General features: G+C 35.8%; 3 protein-coding genes across 4 annotated transcripts; 1 reads left to right on the top strand and 2 right to left on the bottom strand.

The window, feature by feature from the left end:
- The first annotated feature begins 1,180 nt into the window (after positions 1-1,180).
- On the top strand, positions 1,181-7,445 carry LOC130961395 (protein SUPPRESSOR OF PHYA-105 1-like). Of its 2 annotated transcripts, none has more exons than XM_057887255.1 (8): positions 1,181-1,329; positions 1,818-3,162; positions 3,318-3,475; positions 3,597-4,425; positions 4,944-5,090; positions 5,739-6,056; positions 6,130-6,189; positions 6,594-7,445. In XM_057887255.1, exons 2-8 carry the CDS (start codon positions 1,864-1,866, stop codon positions 6,786-6,788), a joined length of 3,006 nt encoding a protein of 1,001 aa, XP_057743238.1. In that variant the 5' UTR covers positions 1,181-1,329; positions 1,818-1,863; the 3' UTR covers positions 6,789-7,445. The 2 variants fall into 2 exon arrangements, with proteins under 2 accessions (XP_057743238.1, XP_057743239.1); XM_057887256.1 differs by lacking the exon at positions 1,181-1,329 and adding an exon at positions 1,352-1,437.
- Positions 7,446-7,989: 544 nt separating this feature from the next.
- LOC130962414 (serine/threonine-protein kinase PKH2-like) lies at positions 7,990-10,436 on the bottom strand. The gene is made up of 2 exons (XM_057888633.1): positions 8,494-10,436; positions 7,990-8,050 (listed from the first exon to the last, which is right to left on the bottom strand). The coding sequence occupies exons 1-2, from the start codon at positions 10,434-10,436 to the stop codon at positions 7,990-7,992; spliced, it is 2,004 nt and encodes a 667-aa protein (XP_057744616.1).
- A 3,409-nt stretch (positions 10,437-13,845) lies between these two features.
- On the bottom strand, positions 13,846-19,648 carry LOC130961256 (formin-like protein 1). Its single transcript, XM_057887026.1, has 4 exons — positions 17,311-19,648; positions 16,803-17,002; positions 15,514-15,758; positions 13,846-15,311 (listed from the first exon to the last, which is right to left on the bottom strand). Exons 1-4 carry the CDS (start codon positions 19,476-19,478, stop codon positions 14,481-14,483), a joined length of 3,444 nt encoding a protein of 1,147 aa, XP_057743009.1. The 5' UTR covers positions 19,479-19,648; the 3' UTR covers positions 13,846-14,480.
- Between the last annotated feature and the right edge of the window lie 296 nt (positions 19,649-19,944).

Genomic DNA, 19,944 nt, shown 5'->3' with positions numbered 1-19,944 from the left:
AATAATAATTTATTTAATTTATAAAAATATTTTGGTTTATTCAAATTTAGAAGAATCATACTCATGCATAATTCTATAAGAAGCAAAGTAAGTATTAATCCAAATATTAATATATTCAAATACATTTATATTAATGTACTACTGTAAAATTATTTTATATTTTTATTCAAATACATTTAAGAATTTAAATGTTCATCTAAGTATTAAGTAAAACATTTGATGATAATAGTAATTTACATAGTATTGTATAAAATGGAATAACAACATAAATAAAGATAAGCTATTAATATATTCAAATTAAAATCTGAGTTTAAATGGTATACCTGCTCTTGAAAGATATGTTTCATTAATCAAAGCTAAACTATTTGTAATTGCAAGGGATAAATTAGTGTTTCTAATAAGTTATATCTCAGATGACATAATCTTTTCATACTCATCTAAAAAGTTGCGGGTTTAAATTTTTTTATTTTTAATAAAAAAGAAACAAAAAGAGATAAATTAATGTTTCTCGAGAGATAATTTATGTCACTATTAATATTAATTCTCTTTTCGAAAAAATTACACTTTATCTTTTAAAGTAAAAGTTGGAGGATCAAAATTCAAATATTAGGTTTTTTTTAATATATAATATAAACTAAAAAAAATTAAAGAAAATAGAAAAATTAATGTATATGATATTTTTATACAAATATTCAAATCACTAGATGCTACATCAAAACTATAAGAAATGCTTCTTGTTAAGATTCAAAATCTAAGTCTCAATAATTGATAATCTAATGCAAATGAAGCTAAAACACATCCAACTCAGCAAATTAATGGAAATAGTAAATTTACTTCCTTAAGAAAGTGTCTAGTTAGATTGTCATTATTATCGTTTAAGAATTCAGTTGATCTTTTCTAATATTGTGCCATCATATTTAGATCATTTTTGTGCTTTCAAATGGATGTTAGTTAGAACAAGCAAAAATTTCTTTAATTGAAAAAAATGAAAATTGAAAATAAACACCGAATATGATTTTATTCCTATGTATTTATCGGTGGCTATAAAACAAAATAAAAAACATCGTGGCTACACTTTTTGCCTCAGACGTGGACAGTGTTCTGAATACCAGTAATGAAAAAGCAAAAAACTTTATAAATAAAATTGTGTCCATAATAATTCTTCATAAATATCTCAAACTAACAACCCAACCCAATAGTTTTTCTTTGCTCTGAATTCATTCAAAAGCATTCATTGGTTTCATAATTTGTTGCTTGTCAGTGTTGTGGCCAAGAAGATATTTTTCCCTCAGCATCAATGAAAAACTCTTGGTTACTTAGTTAGCTGAGGTAACCAACTATCTTCCATTATCATTATTCATTATATCCTCTCTTCTCTTCCAATGATTGTTACTATGCCTTCAAAGTTTCATTGCTACTTTATTGTGACAAAAAATGGTTGAAGATTTTTATCTCTTTTCAATCCTACATGCATGCCAATCCAAACATGTTTCTTGTTTTTGTTGTAACTAAGCAAAACAACATTCACTTACATGTATTTGTGTCATCACATAAAAAGCAATGTTTTTTATGCACCCCATTTGCTTTTTTTGTGCAAATAATTGATCACTTCTATGTTAGAGGTTTTCTGTTATTTATTTTAAATTTTAGTGATCAAAATTCTTCTTATTGAGATGAAAAAGGAATGTTTTTTATGAACCCCATTTGCATTTTTTTTTTTTGGGGTTCAAATAATTCATCACTTTTATGTTGAGGTTTTATCATTTTTGTGAATTTGATTGATCTAATTTTTTTTTTTTTGAAAATTTGGTTTGAAGGAACTGCTGCATTTGGATTATTGCTTGGTGTTGAGTTTCAGAAGTCATGACTGCAAATGGTGGAACAGGAACTGAGGAACAACAACAACAACACAAGAGGAAGAAGGTGTTTGATTCTTTGCTCAAACCAAGTGTTCAAAAGTCACCAAGATTGTGCACAACTATTAGGGAAGGTTGGCCAGAAATCTTGCAAAATGAGAGTGTTATTGGTAATGATGATAACAACTTGAGTAGATGTGTTGCTTCTTTAGCTGGATCTGGACCTCCTAGTACTAGTTATTGTTCCATGACAGATTCTGCTCACATTAATGATGATTTAACTGTTAGAACTCATAATAAGAACCCTAATTTCTACCCTCAGAGGAATCAATTAGCTATTGAGTCTAGGTATAGTAGCTTGAGTAGAGAAATTGTGCAACAAGATGAAGAGCGAATTCCATTGAGACTAAGCAAAGGGGTTAAGGGAATTGAATCCAAATTTCGGGGCCTGAAATCATCACTGAGAGTTTCTGCAAATAGAAGCAATGTGGACAAGATCTTTCCCTCAAGCAATGGCCTTGTTATTAATGGAACTACTCAGAATACTTCATCTGCATATAGTGTTTCTCATTTGATTGTGAAGCAAGCCGTGAAGGGAAAGGGAGTGATTTGCAAGGACTTCGACGGAAGAATTGGTCCTGCTGGAGTAGTACTTATGAGGCAGGAGGAGGATGAGTCTCATCAATCTGATATGCCGAAACCAGATGCGACTGATAACATGCCTTCCCTGCAAGTAACTGTGAAGTCTGGCACAGGTTCCTCGAATGACGGGATGAACTTGAGAGAGTGGCTTAGGCCACAAGGTCATAAAATCGATAAATCAGGGAGGCTACAAATATTCAAGCAGATTCTGGAATTGGTTGATTTTGCACATTCCCAAGGTGTTGTCATGCTAAACTTAAGACCATCTTGTTTCACTCTATCACCTTCTTCGAGTAAAATCAAGTACATTGGTTCATCTGGCCAACAGGAGTTGCATAAATTATTGACTTGCAATGTGAACAAAAAAATGCCTCTAGAACAGGATGCAGGGGCGAGCCAAATCTTGAGAATGAAGCAGCAAAATCCCTATGAAGAGACAAGATCTCTTCGGCAGCATCATCATTTCACTTCCATTCATGGATGTAGGACTACAATGGCGAATCAAATCGGATCTACCGTAAATGAGTCCACCAAATTAGAAGAGAAGAAATGTATGTCTTTGACGCAATTAGAAGAGAAATGGTATACTAGTCCAGAAGAGCTAGATGGTGGGGTTTGCACATTTTCTTCAAATATTTATAGCCTTGGAATTCTTCTATTTGAGGTAAAGAAAAAGTTTTTACTTATTTCATTTTCCTCAATATGTTAACTATGATGATATGTGATTTTTTTATCAATCAAAGATAAGATGTTGCTTGCAAGTAAAGATTTATCTACTGAAAATATCATACTTAACTTTTAAGTGAACATTTGTATCAGTTGCTGTGCAATATTGAGTCATGGGAGTTGCATTCAGCCGTGATGTCAGATCTATGTCATAGAATCTTACCACCAAGATTTCTATCAGAAAATCCAAAGGAAGCTGGCTTTTGTCTTTGGCATCTTCATCCTGATCCGTCTTCTCGCCCCAATACCAGGTAACAGAAAAAGGATGATGCTCTTCTTATCTTTTGGTTATTCTTTTTCAACTTCAGGAGATGCACTGTAATGACTTCGTATAATGTTTTAAAATTGTAATTATCCTTCTATGTTTAACAGGATGATTTTAGAGTCTCAGTTTATAGCCGAATCAGAGAAATCAAATTCTGCAGATGATGTTCTGCCGGTTGGAGTATCAGATGATGATGAAGCTGAAACACAGCAATTACTACATTTTCTAGTCTCACTTCAAGAAGAAAAGAAAAAACAGGAATCAAAGTTGGTGGAAGAGCTAAGTTGGTTGGATGAAGACATTAAGTTGGTAGAAAGAAGTAATTCACACGAGACAGATTCGATGTTTCCTTTGAAACAAGTGAACTATCCTGAATTAATAGGAAGCAGTTATCATTTTCCAGAACATGCCATTTCAAGTACTAATGAGGCAAGATTCTTGAGTAACATAAATCAGCTAGAGAGTTCTTATTTTTCAATGAGATGCCAAATGCTACTCAAAGAGGCTTCAACCATCGCAAACTATGATAAAGATGTGATTGAAAGTAGAGATAGATTGCATCATACAGAGAATGTTACTAAGGAGCCCAATAGAATTCAAAGTTCTGCTGGTTCTTTAGGAACCTTCTTTGAAGGTTTATGCAAGTTTGCTCGTTACAGCAAGTTTGAAGAACGCGGCACATTGAGAAACCGAGATCTGCTTAGCTCTGCCAATGTGATATGTGCTTTGAGTTTTGACCGCGACGAGGATTACATCGCAGCAGCCGGAGTTTCAAAGAAGATCAAGGTTTTTGACTTGAGTAGTATTATGAGTGGTTCTGTTGACATCCAGTACCCTGTAGTCGAGATGTCGAATAAATCAAAGCTTAGCTGTGTGTGCTGGAACAGCTATATTAAAAATCATCTGGCTTCTACTGATTATGATGGTGTTGTTCAGGTGTGTGATCTTTGCAACATTGAAACTGTCACTGCTGAAAAATTAGAAATTGTTTTTGTCCTTTCTTGCCAACTAAGCAAAGTTTCTAAACCAAGTTGGTCCAAGTTAAAACCTTAAAGGGTGTGTTTGTTTCAACTTTCTTGGAGAAAGTAATTTTGCAGTTCAAATCTTCTATGTAACTGAAAAAAACTAAAAACTGAATTTTCGAAGACGTTGCTTATTTAAACGTTGAGTGAAAAACAACCCTATACATTAATTGAATATTCAAACAAAAAAGTAGAACTAGCCAAGTAGCAGATAGTAGTTAATTAAAAAAACAATAATAATAACATACAACTCTGAAGTTATTTATTTTTACAAATGAACTTGATTAAGAACTGAAGTAACCAAACCCAAAGAATTCATGAATTGTTTAACTCATTTTCACCCAGCAAAAGCTTTCATTGGTATTGGTGTTTGACTATATCTGAGGTTTTCTTGACATTAATAATAGTATTTTCATGTATGCATGAACTCAGATGTGGGATGCAGGCACTGGTCAGCCATTGTCTCAATACATGGAGCACCAAAAGAGAGCTTGGTCTGTTCATTTTTCTCTGTCAGATCCAAAAATGTTTGCTAGTGGAAGTGATGACTGCTCTGTCAAACTCTGGAATATCGGCGAGGCATGCTTTCTTTTGTTATTGATTTTATACCGAACAAGTGCATCGTATTGTGTTTACAATAGCTTATTTTGATACCGAGATTAGTATCCCTGTGATGGTTAAAAAGTTGTGTTTTGTTATATTTCTTTAACAATTCTAAGTCTAAAACTTTGTTAGAGATATAATCATTCATGTGTATTCTCCTATCAGCTTAAGCTTTTGGGAGAAGTAATTTCATGACATGTATCAGAGCTTCTATGATCTAAGGATCCAAAGTTTGATCCTTGTTGACCCCCAAAAGAAAAAATTTCGGCATAAGGCAAATAAAAAGAGAAAGAAGGCCTGTAAAAAATTCATGCAAACCCAAAAAGAGGCTATTGCGTGAAGGGACGTGTTAGAGATATAACCATTCATATATCTCCTTCTATCAGTTTAAACTTTTGGGAGAAGTGATTTCATGACAAACTTTATCAATATCTTATAATTGTAAACTGTTATCGTGTTTGTCTATTCATAATCATGGCTAGATCTCATAAGGTATTCATGCTTCATAGGGAAAGAAAGAATGAATGGATGTAAAGGAACATAAATCGAAGATGCTTTTTGTACATGTTTGCCTCACATTGCAACAACATAATAAAGTGTCTCAATGGTTTTTGTTCTTTGCAGAGAAACTCTGTAGGAACCATATGGAACCCTGCCAATGTATGCTGTGTACAGTTCTCCAGTTTCTCAACACACCTTTTGTTCTTTGGTTCAGCTGATTACAAGGTCTACGGCTACGATCTTCGCCACACTCGAGTCCCTTGGTGCACCTTAGGTGGTCATGGAAAAGCTGTTAGCTATGTAAAATCTGTAGATGCTGAAACAGTTGTTTCTGCTTCCACTGACAACTCTTTGAAGCTATGGGACCTGAAGAAAGCAAGTTCTTCTGGTTTGTCATCTGATGCTTGTGCCTTAACCTTCAAAGGTCATAGTAATGAAAAGGTTGGTTCCTTCACATTTTTTTATATATTGTCTTGTTCTAATTTTGGTGGTTGTTCATGTTCTTTTTGTTCAGAATTTTGTAGGTTTATCTGTTTCAGATGGATATATTGCATGCGGTTCGGAAACTAATGAGGTATAGTTTTTACTTTATGATGATAACCTTGACTTTATAACATGGTATATTATTTATCTAAGTCACTCGAATTGTAACCATAAGGCTGTATTTAGTAACTAGCTCAAGACAAAAAATACAAAGACGAGAGATATGGACAAAAGCATTTGCCTATATCTATGTTTGTTTCCTTCTCCAAACAGATTTGTATGTTTCTGTCTTAAAACAGTTACCAAACGGAACCTAATAGAATGGAGTTAGACATGGATTAATGTCACCTTACCATTGTTGCTGTAACCATTCATTATTACATGTTCTTGTGTTCTAAAACACCAAGTTTTATACCATGTCTATATGGAAGATGCTTGAAGTTCATGGTTCATTGGTTCTTTTTCTAATACCTTGTAAATGTTTATATGTTTCAGGTATATTGTTATCACAAGTCACTGCCATTGCCAATCACTTCTCATAAATTCGAATCTATCGATCCGGTTTCTGGTCATTCGACTAGTGATGACAATAATGGACAGTTTGTTTCTAGTGTCTGCTGGAAAAAGAAATCTAATACGCTTGTTGCCGCCAATTCGATCGGAATTGTGAAACTGCTACAGATGGTTTGACAGTGGGAAAGTATACATTGGTTAACAATGAAATCGGAAAAGCAGTTCGTTTTCAGCATCGCAATATTTCGGATTAAACTTTATTCTTCAATTATTAACAAGGGAGTAAAGCTTGAATGGGATCTCTGAGTTTGTCCAATGGCATTGACTCAAAGAAGCTATTTCTTGATGAACAAGAAATTTATGAAGCATGTCCAAAATATATGATTTTTGAATTGAAGAATCAGTGAAGTTGGAGCCTTGTAACTCTCTTAGACGATTCACTTGACTACTATGTTTTCTTTGATTTGTCGCGGCTCTCAAATCGACAAGGTAGCTGCACCAGACTTGAAGATTGTTGTCCTTCAAAATTCATTGAATTTGCTTCTTCCCCCAAGTTTCTCCATGGATGGGTGGAGACTGCAGTCTGTTAAGGAAGTGAGGAAAATATATTACTGAAATTGCAGATTTGGATGCACCCCAGATATTATTCACTAATTTCCATGACTTTCCAAATGAAATTGTAATTTATCAAAAGAATACCATATATGCTTTTGAATTACTTGCAAAGAAAGCTAACTGTAGTTGATACAGGGAAAAAATATATATTACTGTACACCATCATTCAAAATTATGCAGAAGTTGCATGCTTTTCACCTTTTTCACCCCTATGACTCAAAATTCTTGTTCATTTCTGTCTCTTTCTATATTACATAACTATTATATTTTGTTCGATATATAACTATTCATATACTTCTATCTAACAATTTAAGTTTTTGGAATATGTAATTTTATGATATGATATAAGAACTTCTATGATTAAAAGGTCTAAAATTTTGAGATAAGTGGTTTCATTACAAACTTGAAAAGTCGTCGTTGTTCGATTGTGAAGAATATTTTTAGGGCGGACGCAAGAATTTTTAGTGTATACAAGGCTTGCTGCTCTTATATCCCTACTTACAAACGACATCATTTTTTAGGAATACCTTAATTTGAAATATCTTAAGCTAACTATGTAAGAATCAATCCTTCCTTTGCAAATTGAGAGAATCATCTTGGAATTTATAGTTGATCAAGGAGTCTGCATAGGGCCTGAAGTAAGACTTAAAGTGTTTCTGAATTCTGATGATGATATGCTGTGAAGATCTAAGAGAGCTCGGAATCCGAGACATGACCCGAAGCTGTTCTTCTTGTTCTTGAATTCGATGTTTGCTGGTCCGAACTAGTCCTCTTCGGCCGCCCAAAAGACGACATCTGCGGAGGCCTTGCTGATCTTGGTGTAACTGCATTGAAGAGCACAAGAACATGTAAATCATTCAAGTACTTATCTTCACATACCTTTAATTTTTAGATCAGTATTAGTTATCCATGCATACAATGAATAAAATTTAGATACTGCATTAGCTTATTATGTCTCTGAGTTCATTCAATGTTGATCATCTTATAATAAAATTTTGTAAAATGAGGACATGTTTTATGGTGAAGTAGTGGAAGTTCATGGAAGTAATTTTGAACTTGTCAAGTTCCATGTGATGCTATTGGTTGTTTTGACTTGAAAGCATGATAGATTTTTAGGTTTAACTTTATAATCAACATAATAATCATTTCATTGTTTTTATTAGCCAATGATGGCAGCATGGATTGCACCCTGGAATTATGAAATAGTAGCACAAAATGGAGAATCATTAATTGGTTTTGTTGAACAATTTCATGGATAGTAATTAACATGGAGTAAGAAACGAAGTTTGAAGGTAAACCTTGTTGTTTTATTGGCTTATTAAAATCTAATGATTTCCTTGCTAGTGAATGCTTCTTGGTACTCATGCTTTCATTCGTAGGGCAACTCTTCTTTTCATTTGTGGATGATATGAATGCCTCATCACCAGAGGTAGCAAGATCATCGCCACACGCTGAAGCGTCGCTTCCAGATTCAGAGTTCTCTTTAGAGTATGTACCTGTTTTCTCTCGTTCTGCAACTCGATAAGAAAACATTTGAAAAGGAATTTGTGATATCGATGTAGATTCAGAATTCCCCCAAGTAGGAAACTTCTTCAAAAGTGCAGTCTCTATGTCACAGTAATCTACAGCCGGCGTTGGCGCCAGTGCCTCTAATTGAGTGATATGACTATGATTCATGGCAAGAAACCGTTTTATGTACCGGAGAATTCTACAGATGGAAGAGAAGCTCGGACGCTGATTCAGGTCTGTATGCCAACATTTCTTTGTCAAGTTGATGACATATTTCGGTGAATTTAGCGAGAAAAGTGGCCTCTCCCCTGCCCTTATGTTCCTACTCATCTTCTCTCCTTGTAGATGACTATCTTCAAAAGGGACTTTACCTGTTAGAAGCTCAAAGCAAACCATTCCAAAACTATAAACATCAGATTTCTCTGAATACTTGCATTGCAAGGCACCCCCGGAATTTTCTTGCTCTTCAAGTACTTCTGGAGCATACCAGATGAATGGTGAAGTTCCATTCTGATTTTGATTTGTACCCCCTTTCTGGTTTGATTCCATGGCCGAAGATAGGCCGAAACCAGTTACCTTGGCATGCAAGTAATCATCAGGCAAGTTACCTCTTGGCTTAACAAGAATGTTTGAAGGATTTAGCTCTCCATGATAAATTTTCTTTGAATGCAGGTATTCCATTCCTCGCGCAATCTGAAGCATAAGATCGATCGCGACATGGAGTAAGAACGGTTTCTGCTTCTTGGGGCCATGGATCTCCTTGATGTAAGTGCTTAATGTTTTGCTCATAACTTCCATAAGCAAGAAACATTCTTTCTTGTCATCATCAGTGAAACCACAAAGAACATCCATTATGTTTGGATGAGACAGAGACAAAACTTCTCTGATCTCTGGCTCCCAAGCTTCGATTTCTCCGGTATAATGCTTGATCACGAAGCTTTCGCCTAACCACGCAATTTCCTTGTCTTGTCCATTCCCCATCCTTCTCTTAACCTGGAAGTCCTTAGATCCAACCAAGGTTGAACTTGGAATAAGCTTCCCTTCCCATGATTCTTGCAAATTCTTCAAAATAAGTTCTATCAATCTTCTCTCTTGCTTTGTTGCTCCTGCCATCTTCTTCTCATGCATTTTCTGTTGAAGAAACCACCTGTCCTCCTTCCAAACCGTTTCGTATCGGCTGCAAAACTCGGGTGTAATTAAGTACTGTTTCCCAAATTTCCATTGAAAAAGGTTCATATCTCTAAACTCTGTTCTGAACTTATGAGAATTTATTAACTTCCTCTTATTCATGTCGTCCTGATCGATCCCTGAAGTTTCTCCGGCCAATTCGATAGCTTCAATCACAACTGGCATGCAACAAATCAAGTTATGTATATGCAACTCAACAGAATCTGTGTTGTGACACAATATAATAGCCTTAGCCCACCAATCTTTTGTTTCCAAACAATGCCTCACATATGATTCACCTTCTTTGAAGATCTTATGAATCTCTTTCAAAGGTTGTTCTAATCCTTTCCATTTCACATTCCTTTCTTCAAATTTGAGGTTCTGTTTGATCTCATCTGCAATAGTATCATATGCAAAGGTGAACACTTCAAGAAGAAGACAACACTGTCTTTGATTGATTTGAATATTCTCTTTGAATAACATCAAAGCCTTCAAACTCCCCAATGCCTTACCAATCTGTCTAAATTGTTCCATGACTCTCTTTTGATGTTAAAACAATCCCTGCAAAAGATAGAGGCTGCTCAGTGATGTAAATATAAGTCGAGTTAAGTGTTTGTTTGGATTGGTTTTTTTTTTTTAAGTATTTTTTTTAATTGGTATTTGAATACAATTTTTAGAAAAGCACTTTAATTAAAAAAACTTCTTTTATTTTAAGCATGTATTAGTTTTTAATAAAGCAAAATTTTAAGAAGATTGTAATGAATTGTCTACTAAAAATAGGTACTTTTTCTATTACCTTTCCAATACAAAACTGTTTCTTCTAATTAAACAAAGTCTTTTTTAAAAGATGAAAAACAAAAATCAATCCAAACTTGGCCTAATCCTTTACTTGTCAAAACAATTTACACAATTTGTAGTCTTTTCATCAAACCACATGTAAAATAAAAAAAAAAAGGGACCAATTCATACTCTTTTTAGGAAATGTTAGGAGTTAATTTTCCTAATAATTTTAGGTTAGGTTAGGACTTAGGAATCAATTTGTTAGGGTTTTTTCTTTTGTTAAGAACTAATTTCTTTGCCATAGAAATCAATGAGTTTAAATGCTAACCAAATATGAATGGAGGTAACCAATCAAGAAATGAAAGCTAATTATGAGGTTAAGATCAAGCTCCTCTTGATTCATAATATATTTTGATCAAATCACTTTCCAACTGCCAACAAAAAAAAAAAAAAAAGAGAAAAAATGCAAAATTTCTCCCTTCAATGCATGTGTGATTTCCTAATGACATCTAACAAGATTTGAGTAGGTGTGTATAGTTCATGAAAAGTTTTTACATTTTTTAGGAATTTTATTTTGTAAAATAATTTCAATGTAAAATTTTTAGTATAAAATTCTTAAAAATGTAAAAACATTCTTCTAACCATGCGTCCTTCGGATGAACACGAAAAACATTAGTTTAAGTATCGAGTAGAGACTATATCAAAATTTAAATTAATGAAATATATTTTGACATCGAATAAAATATTTAGATGTTCAAAAATGTTATCCGAATATAAATATTTTAATCATCCAAGATGAAGATCACAATATAAAATTTTGAAAGAATAATTATAATGAAGATTTTTCATCAATGAGTTTTGATGCTAACCAGATGCTAAGAAGGAGGTTGGGACCAGGATCCTTCCATTGTTTGAAATATGCTTCTCAAATCACTTTCCATATGATTGAAAATATGAAGAACAATAATTCCTTCCTTCATGTCCAAATTCAATAAATTAAAGCAGGGTAAGTGAATAATAATCCTGGTTTTTCTATGCAATGTAGGTGATGCTACTACCAATGGAATTTTCCAAGTGATGGATCAAATTAATTTCTTCAAAGGAATTAAAAAGTAAAAAGAAAGAAACAAAAGAAGAAAAAAGAAGAAAAAAAGGAGTGTTAATTTTTATTTTGTAATAATAGGATTAGCAAGAACACATTTTCCGGGAAGGTGTGTGAATTTAGACACAAGATTTAGAAACTCTTTTTTTTTTTTTTTTTTTGAGGAAAATTGGGGTATGCAAACAATGTTAAAGATTAAGTTTGACCATATATCCATAAAATTCATTACAAATGGTTTCATGGAGCTTCCCATAACAGCTTTATGAATGGAGCTCTAAAAAGTTATTAAAATTATGTTCCAAGTCATATTTTTTCCCATTTTATTTACTTGTCAGATTTACAGATTTCTTAAAAGTTATTCTTCAAATTAATTATCAGAATATAATGCCAAAATTTGGAGAATAGTTTGTAGAAATCCTGTAATTTTAATAGATAAATATAGTGTGAAAATCAGAAATAATAACATATTTTTAATTATTTTTTATACCTCCATAAACAGGAATTGCTCCATAGAATAGATGGCCAACATTCATGTCATGTGTGTTTCTACATTGTAATAGAATAATTAAACTTGTAATAGACAAATAATTAAATTTTTATGGTAACATAATTTTTTTAAAATGGCATAATCTTAATATATTAATTGTCAAATTTTAAATTATAGTAAGTTAATAAGTAATTTCACAAATAGAAGAGTTCCTAGTATAAATTATCCTAAATAAAATTTTTAAAACAATTAAAGAAAAAAGACTCTTCTTGTACTAATGATATATGAAAGCAAGGCATGTAAAAAAGTGTAATTTTTTATATATGAAAATGATAGTTACAAACCGTTAATTAATTTAATTAAATTATTTAATATAATATATATTAATATTTTATTTATTATTTTCACATAAAAATATTTTCATCTGAATATCTAGCTCTTATGGACAAGGATCCACCATTGAAATTGACAGCGAAGACCAATGTTTTGGCTTGAATATAAATATCCAACTAAGTACCTTGGATTCTTGTATGTGGTGGTGTTCACATGTGTGTTTTTCTACAAGGCACATGCTCATCATTTTCATATTCATGTCACACACTAAATAGATAAATGGATTATTGTATGCCCTATGCTCCTTTTAACATTTTTTGTTTCAGATAAATTAGTTTTTACCAAAGAAAATTTGACTAATTAATCTTTAATTTTTAATATTCTAAAAGATTAATGATCTATTTGAAATTTTTTTTTTTAAAGACTCCCTTATCCAAAATAAATATGATTAAAAATTGATTTCAGCTATGGTTAATTATTTTGCCATTAATTCTCCTCATAGGCCATGCCATCACGTGCAACAAAAATGTACATAACATGCAAGATACCTTTTCTTCTAAATTATTAATAATAATAACAAATGAAAACTGCCACAAAATTACAAAATCTTTCCATCTTGAATTCTTGATAACATAGCTGGTCGGCCTTGTCACAATTCTAGAAAAATCTCATTTATTTGTTATTACATTAAAATAAAATAAGAGAGAGAGAGAGAGAGAGAGAGAGAGAAGGAAATTATATATTAAAAAAAAGGGTTACACTTGAGATGTGAAAATTGATTTCAAATAATCTTATATGATTTTATGCTTTTTATTTTTCAAGAAAAAACCTCCAAAAGACGCTTTCAATGTATAATAAGGTTTACTACCATTAATAAAATAAAATTATAATAATGCCAAGAAAAAAGTAATTATAATAAGATTTTAACTATAGCTACACAAAGGAAAGTTTAATTACTCTTTTGTATTTAACTTTGTTTTGCCAATAAAATTTATGGTATAAATATTTTTTAATTACAACTCTTTTTTCCATCCCTTTGGATAGCTTATTAGTGACACTTTGTTAAATCAGAAGAAAAAAAAAAAAAAAAAACTCTTTTACTAAAGTGTCTTAGGTTAAAATTCAGCTTTACTAGCTCCAACCCATTTTTAGTAACATGGAGTAGGATGAGATCCAAGATCTGCTACTGACTAAAGCATTATATGAAAGCTTTGCAAATTAGAATCTTAATAATTGCAGCAAAGTACTCTCTCTAATTGAATATTAATCTTTGTACACCAACCTTATAATATACATATATCTCAATCATATAAGGCAAGCTTATTTTTTCCCAAAAAGAAAATCCTCTACTCTTAATCATCTACATATATATATAATCTATCATATAATACTGAAAATCTTTTACATGGATTTATACAATTTAACAAAGGAAACAAAAAATATCACTTGGGCCAAAACCATACAAGCATCCCACCCAAGGCCAGTAGTCAAAATCACCTGTTTCCAGGTTGTTTTCTTGAAAGAAAAATGTTATATGTACATCTTATGTGGGATATTGTGCCAACTCGTACATCATTCGCCGTCAAATGGGGTGATGTACGCCTCATCTGATGGCGAATGCATTGTACGTTGACACAAAATCGCATGCTATGTATGTACATATAACAAACCTCTTTTTGAGAAGCTTTCTAAGGGCATGTTTGTGAGTTGGGGTTTTGGAAAGGAAAGGATCGGAGGAAAGGGTTCGAAGAGTAGAACATATTTTGGTTTACCCTTCGAGCCCTTTCTACTATTCCTTCCCTTCCAGAATCCAAACTCGCAATTGCCGGCGAAATAAAGATGCGGCCGAAGATGTGACACTAACATAGTTTGAGGCTTAAGGTGATGAAGAACTATCATCATCTGAAGAACTATAGTTTCTCTTTCCATGTAAACCAGGAAGAGGTTGTGGAAGCATAGGGTTTAGAGGTTGTGGAAGCAAAGGGTTCACCGGTATAGGGAATCTATGATTAGAACTAACCATGGTTCTCTCATTAACCATACCAACTTCCCTACAAACCCTATCAAGAACATTCAAGAAGTCTCTTACCACCATGAAGATTCTAAATGGATGAGCTTCTTCCTTTGACAAGTTTCCATGGAAATACTCGGTGATTTCTTTCACAAGCGATATTGCAACGCTCTCTTGTGCTTGAATCTTTAGTATCTCCTCCTCGGCCATTCTCATGAACTTGTTCATTGATTCTGTGAATTTGTGATTGCTTTCATCTGATCCTAATGTTTGGTTTAGCTTCACAACCTCGGCGATGTGTGCAATCCCCTTGGAGAGTTTAGCAACTTCGCTGCTTAGAACTTCGGAATCCATAGCAGCGGCTTTCTTCACATTTGCTAGCTCTGAGCTTAGGCTAGACACTACTTGTAGACCCAGCCTCCGGCATTTGGCATCTTCGTTGGTGGTCGTGCTCGGAGTTTGGTTGGTGCCTGAGAGGCGAGCGCCTTCGGTTCTAATGATTTCTTGTACCACAAAGTGGAGTAAAGTGGTTTTACCATCTGCGCCTTTGACATCAACCAGCTTGAGAAGCGTATCGAGCTTGAAGGCATGTGCATCACCACGGTTTGTCCCCACATTCATGCGGTTACCGGTTTTAAGCACTGCCTCTAGAAGCTTCAAGAACATTCGGCTGTTTCGCAGCTCTTCACAGGCAACCTGCAAAAATATTAGTCGGAAATAAGCATAGAAACTACATATCATGACATGTAATAGAAGAAATCTAAATGCAAATGAACATAATTCATAAAATGATTTTGCTTTGCCGACTTTAAACCTAGAAATATTTGCCATTAACCCAACATAATGGCAAATATTTCTAGTTCTTAAGTAAATCAGTGGGGAAAAGGTGACTAGATACCTCGAGAGTTTGAAAAGATTTCCTAAGATATTCCAATTCTGACTCAAAATTAGCAATGTAAAGCATTGCTTCCACCCGTTTAAACGCGAAAGGCACATCAAGCACTGCCTTCAAAAATTTCTCGGCAGGACCAAGCTTGGTTGGCGAGTCATCTTTATGTTCCTTCAATTTACGTTCTTCTTCCTTGCTTGGTGCCATTTTTAACAAGCTCTCAAGCAGTTCTGTTCCAAGTGTATCGGTTATACCTGCAGAGTTGCAAATTATTCAGCTATTGTCTATGTAACTTAATTAAAACCAGAAGATGCCAAGTAGCACTAGAGTATTTGCCATTCAGCACATTCTCATGAACAAGGGCAACAAGCAAACTTTTAAAGGACGAAAAGAAGTGACTCAAAACCTCTATCGGTTAGTATGTATCATGTAATGATAGTTGTCAAATCGTGAATTGTTTTGTAAATCGTTTGACCAACTTTAAAATTGTGAACTGAGTATCATTTATCGTTATCAACGATAAATAGCAAATGTGTATACCTAGAGCATACAAAAATCGCATAAAATGTTGCAAAAACTACAATGCTCCCATGCAACATCCTTTTTACCCATCTTGGGCTGAGTAGGAGCCAGAGCCAGTAATAGTGGGAAAAACACAATGGCAACAGAAACTGAAAGCAGGGACAGAACAGAACAATGAGAAAGTAAAGAGGGCAGAGAAGTGGTTTTGGGAAGAGGGAGTATGAAGTGGCAGAGAAGGGGGTTTGAAAAGACTAAATGTGAGAGCCGTGAGAAGGGGTTCGAGAACAGATGTTGCCTATGAATAGTTCTAACTGTAAGATTCGAATCGTGTATCAGAATTGGACCAGTTCCAGCAATGGGTTCGAATCGTGAAACGTATGGTTCGAACTTCTAACAACTATGCATGTAATAATCACAACTAATCATTTTAACATGTTTACTCGCATGCATATCTAGACATCACGTACACCAAGTTTATATATAACCAAATCATAATAAAAAAAATGTTGCCAAATAAGGGGTAGACCAAGTATTTTCCCTTTCTAAAACCCCTATTTGAACCTCGCAACATTAAAGAGCAATTTATCAACTCCACATGTAGGCAAAAATCATTTACTAGGAGTAGTAAAGAATTAATTCCAAATTATTATGAAGACAGATTTACATCACGCATGATTCTGTATATAACCACATCACCTAGTCGAGACATTCTTCCGCGACAATCAATAGTAATCGTTACCACAAAACTCGATGGATCTAAAGCCAAGAGGACATACCTTCTAACAATGCTTCACACACTTCTTCTATAGTCACGTTGAGTGCTCTTAGCAATATAGCAATATTTTGGGACTTCTTGGGATCTAACACCCTATCCTCCTGATGTGGAGGGGCAAGGACCGAGCGTGGAGTAGTGTCCTTGGGTTTGGGGTTCGGTGTGTTCACTACAAACAATGTCTCAATCATCTCCTCATTCAACCTGCAAGCCGAAAACCGATCCAATGATTAACTCGAGCACACTAATTGTAACATCAAACACATCAAAATCATCAAACCACTAACAACTACCATTTCCAAAGTAGTTCAAATCACTGATATCCATTAAAAGCAAATAAGCTAAGAGTCTTAGAATTTAGAAACACCAATTGGTACTAACTATCAAGAAGCTAAAAGACTAAACACCATGTTTCACAAATATGAATCCAAGTAGAAAATGTTATACAATAAAATGCATTAATTCGGAAATTTTATGAAAATCATTAGTCAATTGACAAAAAAATTCCTTACTTGAAGGAGCTGGACCTCAACTGATCCCACACCATCTCACGATCAGAACTTGCCCTCACTTTATCCCAATGCAAAGGCTTCAACTTTGGCTTAGAAGCCTCTTCGGAATTCTCCTCAATCACCCCCAAACCCGAAGAAGAATTCGGCGGCAACTCGACCGGAGAAACCTTTGTGTTTGGTGTCTGCAACACAAAAGGCCTAGAAGGCGGTGTCAGCTCCGGTGGCCTAGAAATTGGTTGATCCACAGGCGTCGATGGAGAAGGCACTTCCCACTGCTTACGCTGTCGCGGCAGCATAGGCGGGAGGGGCGGTGGAGGAGGAGGTGGCGGCGGAGGCGGAGGAGGAGCTGAAACTCTGCCAGATGGATCAATAGGTGCCGAAATGACCGGAATCGCCGGAATCTCCCATTGTTTCCTCTGTGGAACCACCATAGAAGCTGCTGCTCCAAACACATTCTCCACTGATGAAGATTCGGCAATGGGTGGTGTCAACAGGTCAGGAATCTCCCAATGCTTCCTCTGTGGAGGGGCATGAGAAGAATTATTATCACCACCGTGATTCAATTCTCTCTCCGGTGATGACAACAGAGTTGGTGACAAAGGCACTGATGCAATTGGAGAATGCCTATACCGATCTGAAACATCAGAAATGGTTGGAGACTGATCTAACCCATGATTCTGATGCATCAAAGTTGAAACCTTATCCGGCGAAGGAAGCGAAAAAGTCGAAGACGACAACGCACTACTACTCTTTCCACTACCGTTAGAAGCATTGGATAGTCTCTGTGGCGAAAATGTTTCACTAACCTTTACTTTCTCCGGTGAAGAAGCTAAAGTTTGAGACTTTTCCGTTATCTTCGGTGACCCATCTGCGACTTTCGGGTGCAAACGATTCGGTGAGAGAGAAATCGGTGAAAGCGACGGTGACTGGTTAAGTTCTCTTTCTGGGGTTGTTGAATACGACGCCGTTTGAGTGTAGTTCGTGGTGTTGTGAGCTGGGGACAGTGAAGGTGAAAGGACACGTGGCGAAGAGAGATTGGAGGATGAGATTGAGCTTCTGCTTCTGCTCCTGTTATCTCCGGTTAGGGTTTGTTGTTGTTGTTGCTGTGTCGGTGGTGGAATGTGATTTTCCGGCGACTTCGGTTGGGATCTTCTGGGGCTGATACTCACTGGCGGAGAGAGGCTAATTGAGTGTGATCGGTCCGGCGAGTTCGAGGTGGAGGAAGAGTATGAGCCGGAGCTTGAATCGGAGCAGCTATGGCCGCCGGCGAGATTATCGACGCCTGCTACGGCGGAGAAAACTCGCCGGGAACCCGATCTTTCGCCCAATGACGAACCTCTTGGTGAGTAGAATTCTTCTTCTTCTTCATCCGCCGCCGTAGTTGTCGCCGTCGTGCCGGAATCTCGTTGCTGCATTCTTGAGCTCTGTCGTGCAAGTGGCGGAAGCGGTTGAAGCTCCGGCGAGTCCATTTTCCGAGGATTCAAGTTGGCGTCCCCTCCGCCGGAGCTGTTCCGACCATCACCGGTGCCGGCGGTGCGGTCATCGATGCCTCGGGAGTTCACAATGGTGCCAAGGTAGAGAAACTCGGAGCTGGTGGAGGAAGGGTTTCTGGTTTTCCGACCACCACCTCCGCCTCCGGGAGGCTCACGGGGGAAGAGGCGAATGCTGCTATCGGATCTGAGAGTCTTGTCATCGGCAGAATGGTTGCGCCTCCTCCTCCTACGGCAGTATACGGCAGCGGAGACGGCGGAGACAGCGGCGGCGAGTACAACGGCGGTTACAGCTCCGGCAATGAGTTTAGGGGAGGAGTGTTTGGAGTTTGAGGGGTGAGGGAGAATGAGAGAGGAGATGTTAGCAGGGAAAGAAGCAAAGGCGGAGGGAGATGGTGGTGGCGGAGGAGAAGGGTATATTGGGAAAAAGGGAGAATTTTGAGAGGTGGGTGTTGTTGAAAATGGGAACTTTGGGTTTGGAGAAGGTGGTGGTGATGGTGATGGTGAGGGTGGTGATGATGGTGGTGATGAGAGATTGGTGGGGGATGAGTTTTGTGGTTGTGGAAGAAGGGGTTGGTGGAGGATCCTCCTATGGTGGTAGTGGTGGAGTTGAGAGTAAGATAACTCCAAGGATAGGAGGAGGAAGAAGAAGGTGGTGGTGGTGGAAATGCACCACATTGTGGTGGTGGTTGCTGCTACTTCCTTCACTTGCTGCTGCTTCTTCTTCTTCTTCTTCTTCAAACTCTTTTTTGTGTTTGAGTTCTGTTTATGGAAGAGAGAGAGAGAGAAAGAATGGTAAGTGTGATTGTGTTGAGTGAGAAAAGAGAAGAGAAGGAAGAAAATGGAAAGTGAAGAGAGAGGGAGAGAGAGATTGAAAGAGTGAATAAGAAAAGTGGAGAGAGAAAGTGAAGATTTTGGAGAGTGTAAAAAATTTAGGTAGGTGTAGTGTGGTGCATCCAGCTAAGATTCTGCTTCTTCTCTTTTTGTGTTTTTTTTTTTTTTTCATTGTCCAAGACTTACCAATTTGCATGTTTTTTCCACACTTTCATTCAATTATTGGTTTTCTAATGGTCCTTTCAACTTGTGGAGTTATTTATTTTATAAGAATTTTGATGTGAATGATTAGTTTCTTGCATTTGATTTA

This window comes from Arachis stenosperma, chromosome 2 (genome assembly GCF_014773155.1).
Source record: "Arachis stenosperma cultivar V10309 chromosome 2, arast.V10309.gnm1.PFL2, whole genome shotgun sequence".
NCBI classification, from domain to species: Eukaryota; Viridiplantae; Streptophyta; class Magnoliopsida; order Fabales; family Fabaceae; genus Arachis; species Arachis stenosperma.
Note: the sequence above shows the minus strand (reverse complement) of the source record. Positions and strands in the feature narration are given on the sequence as shown.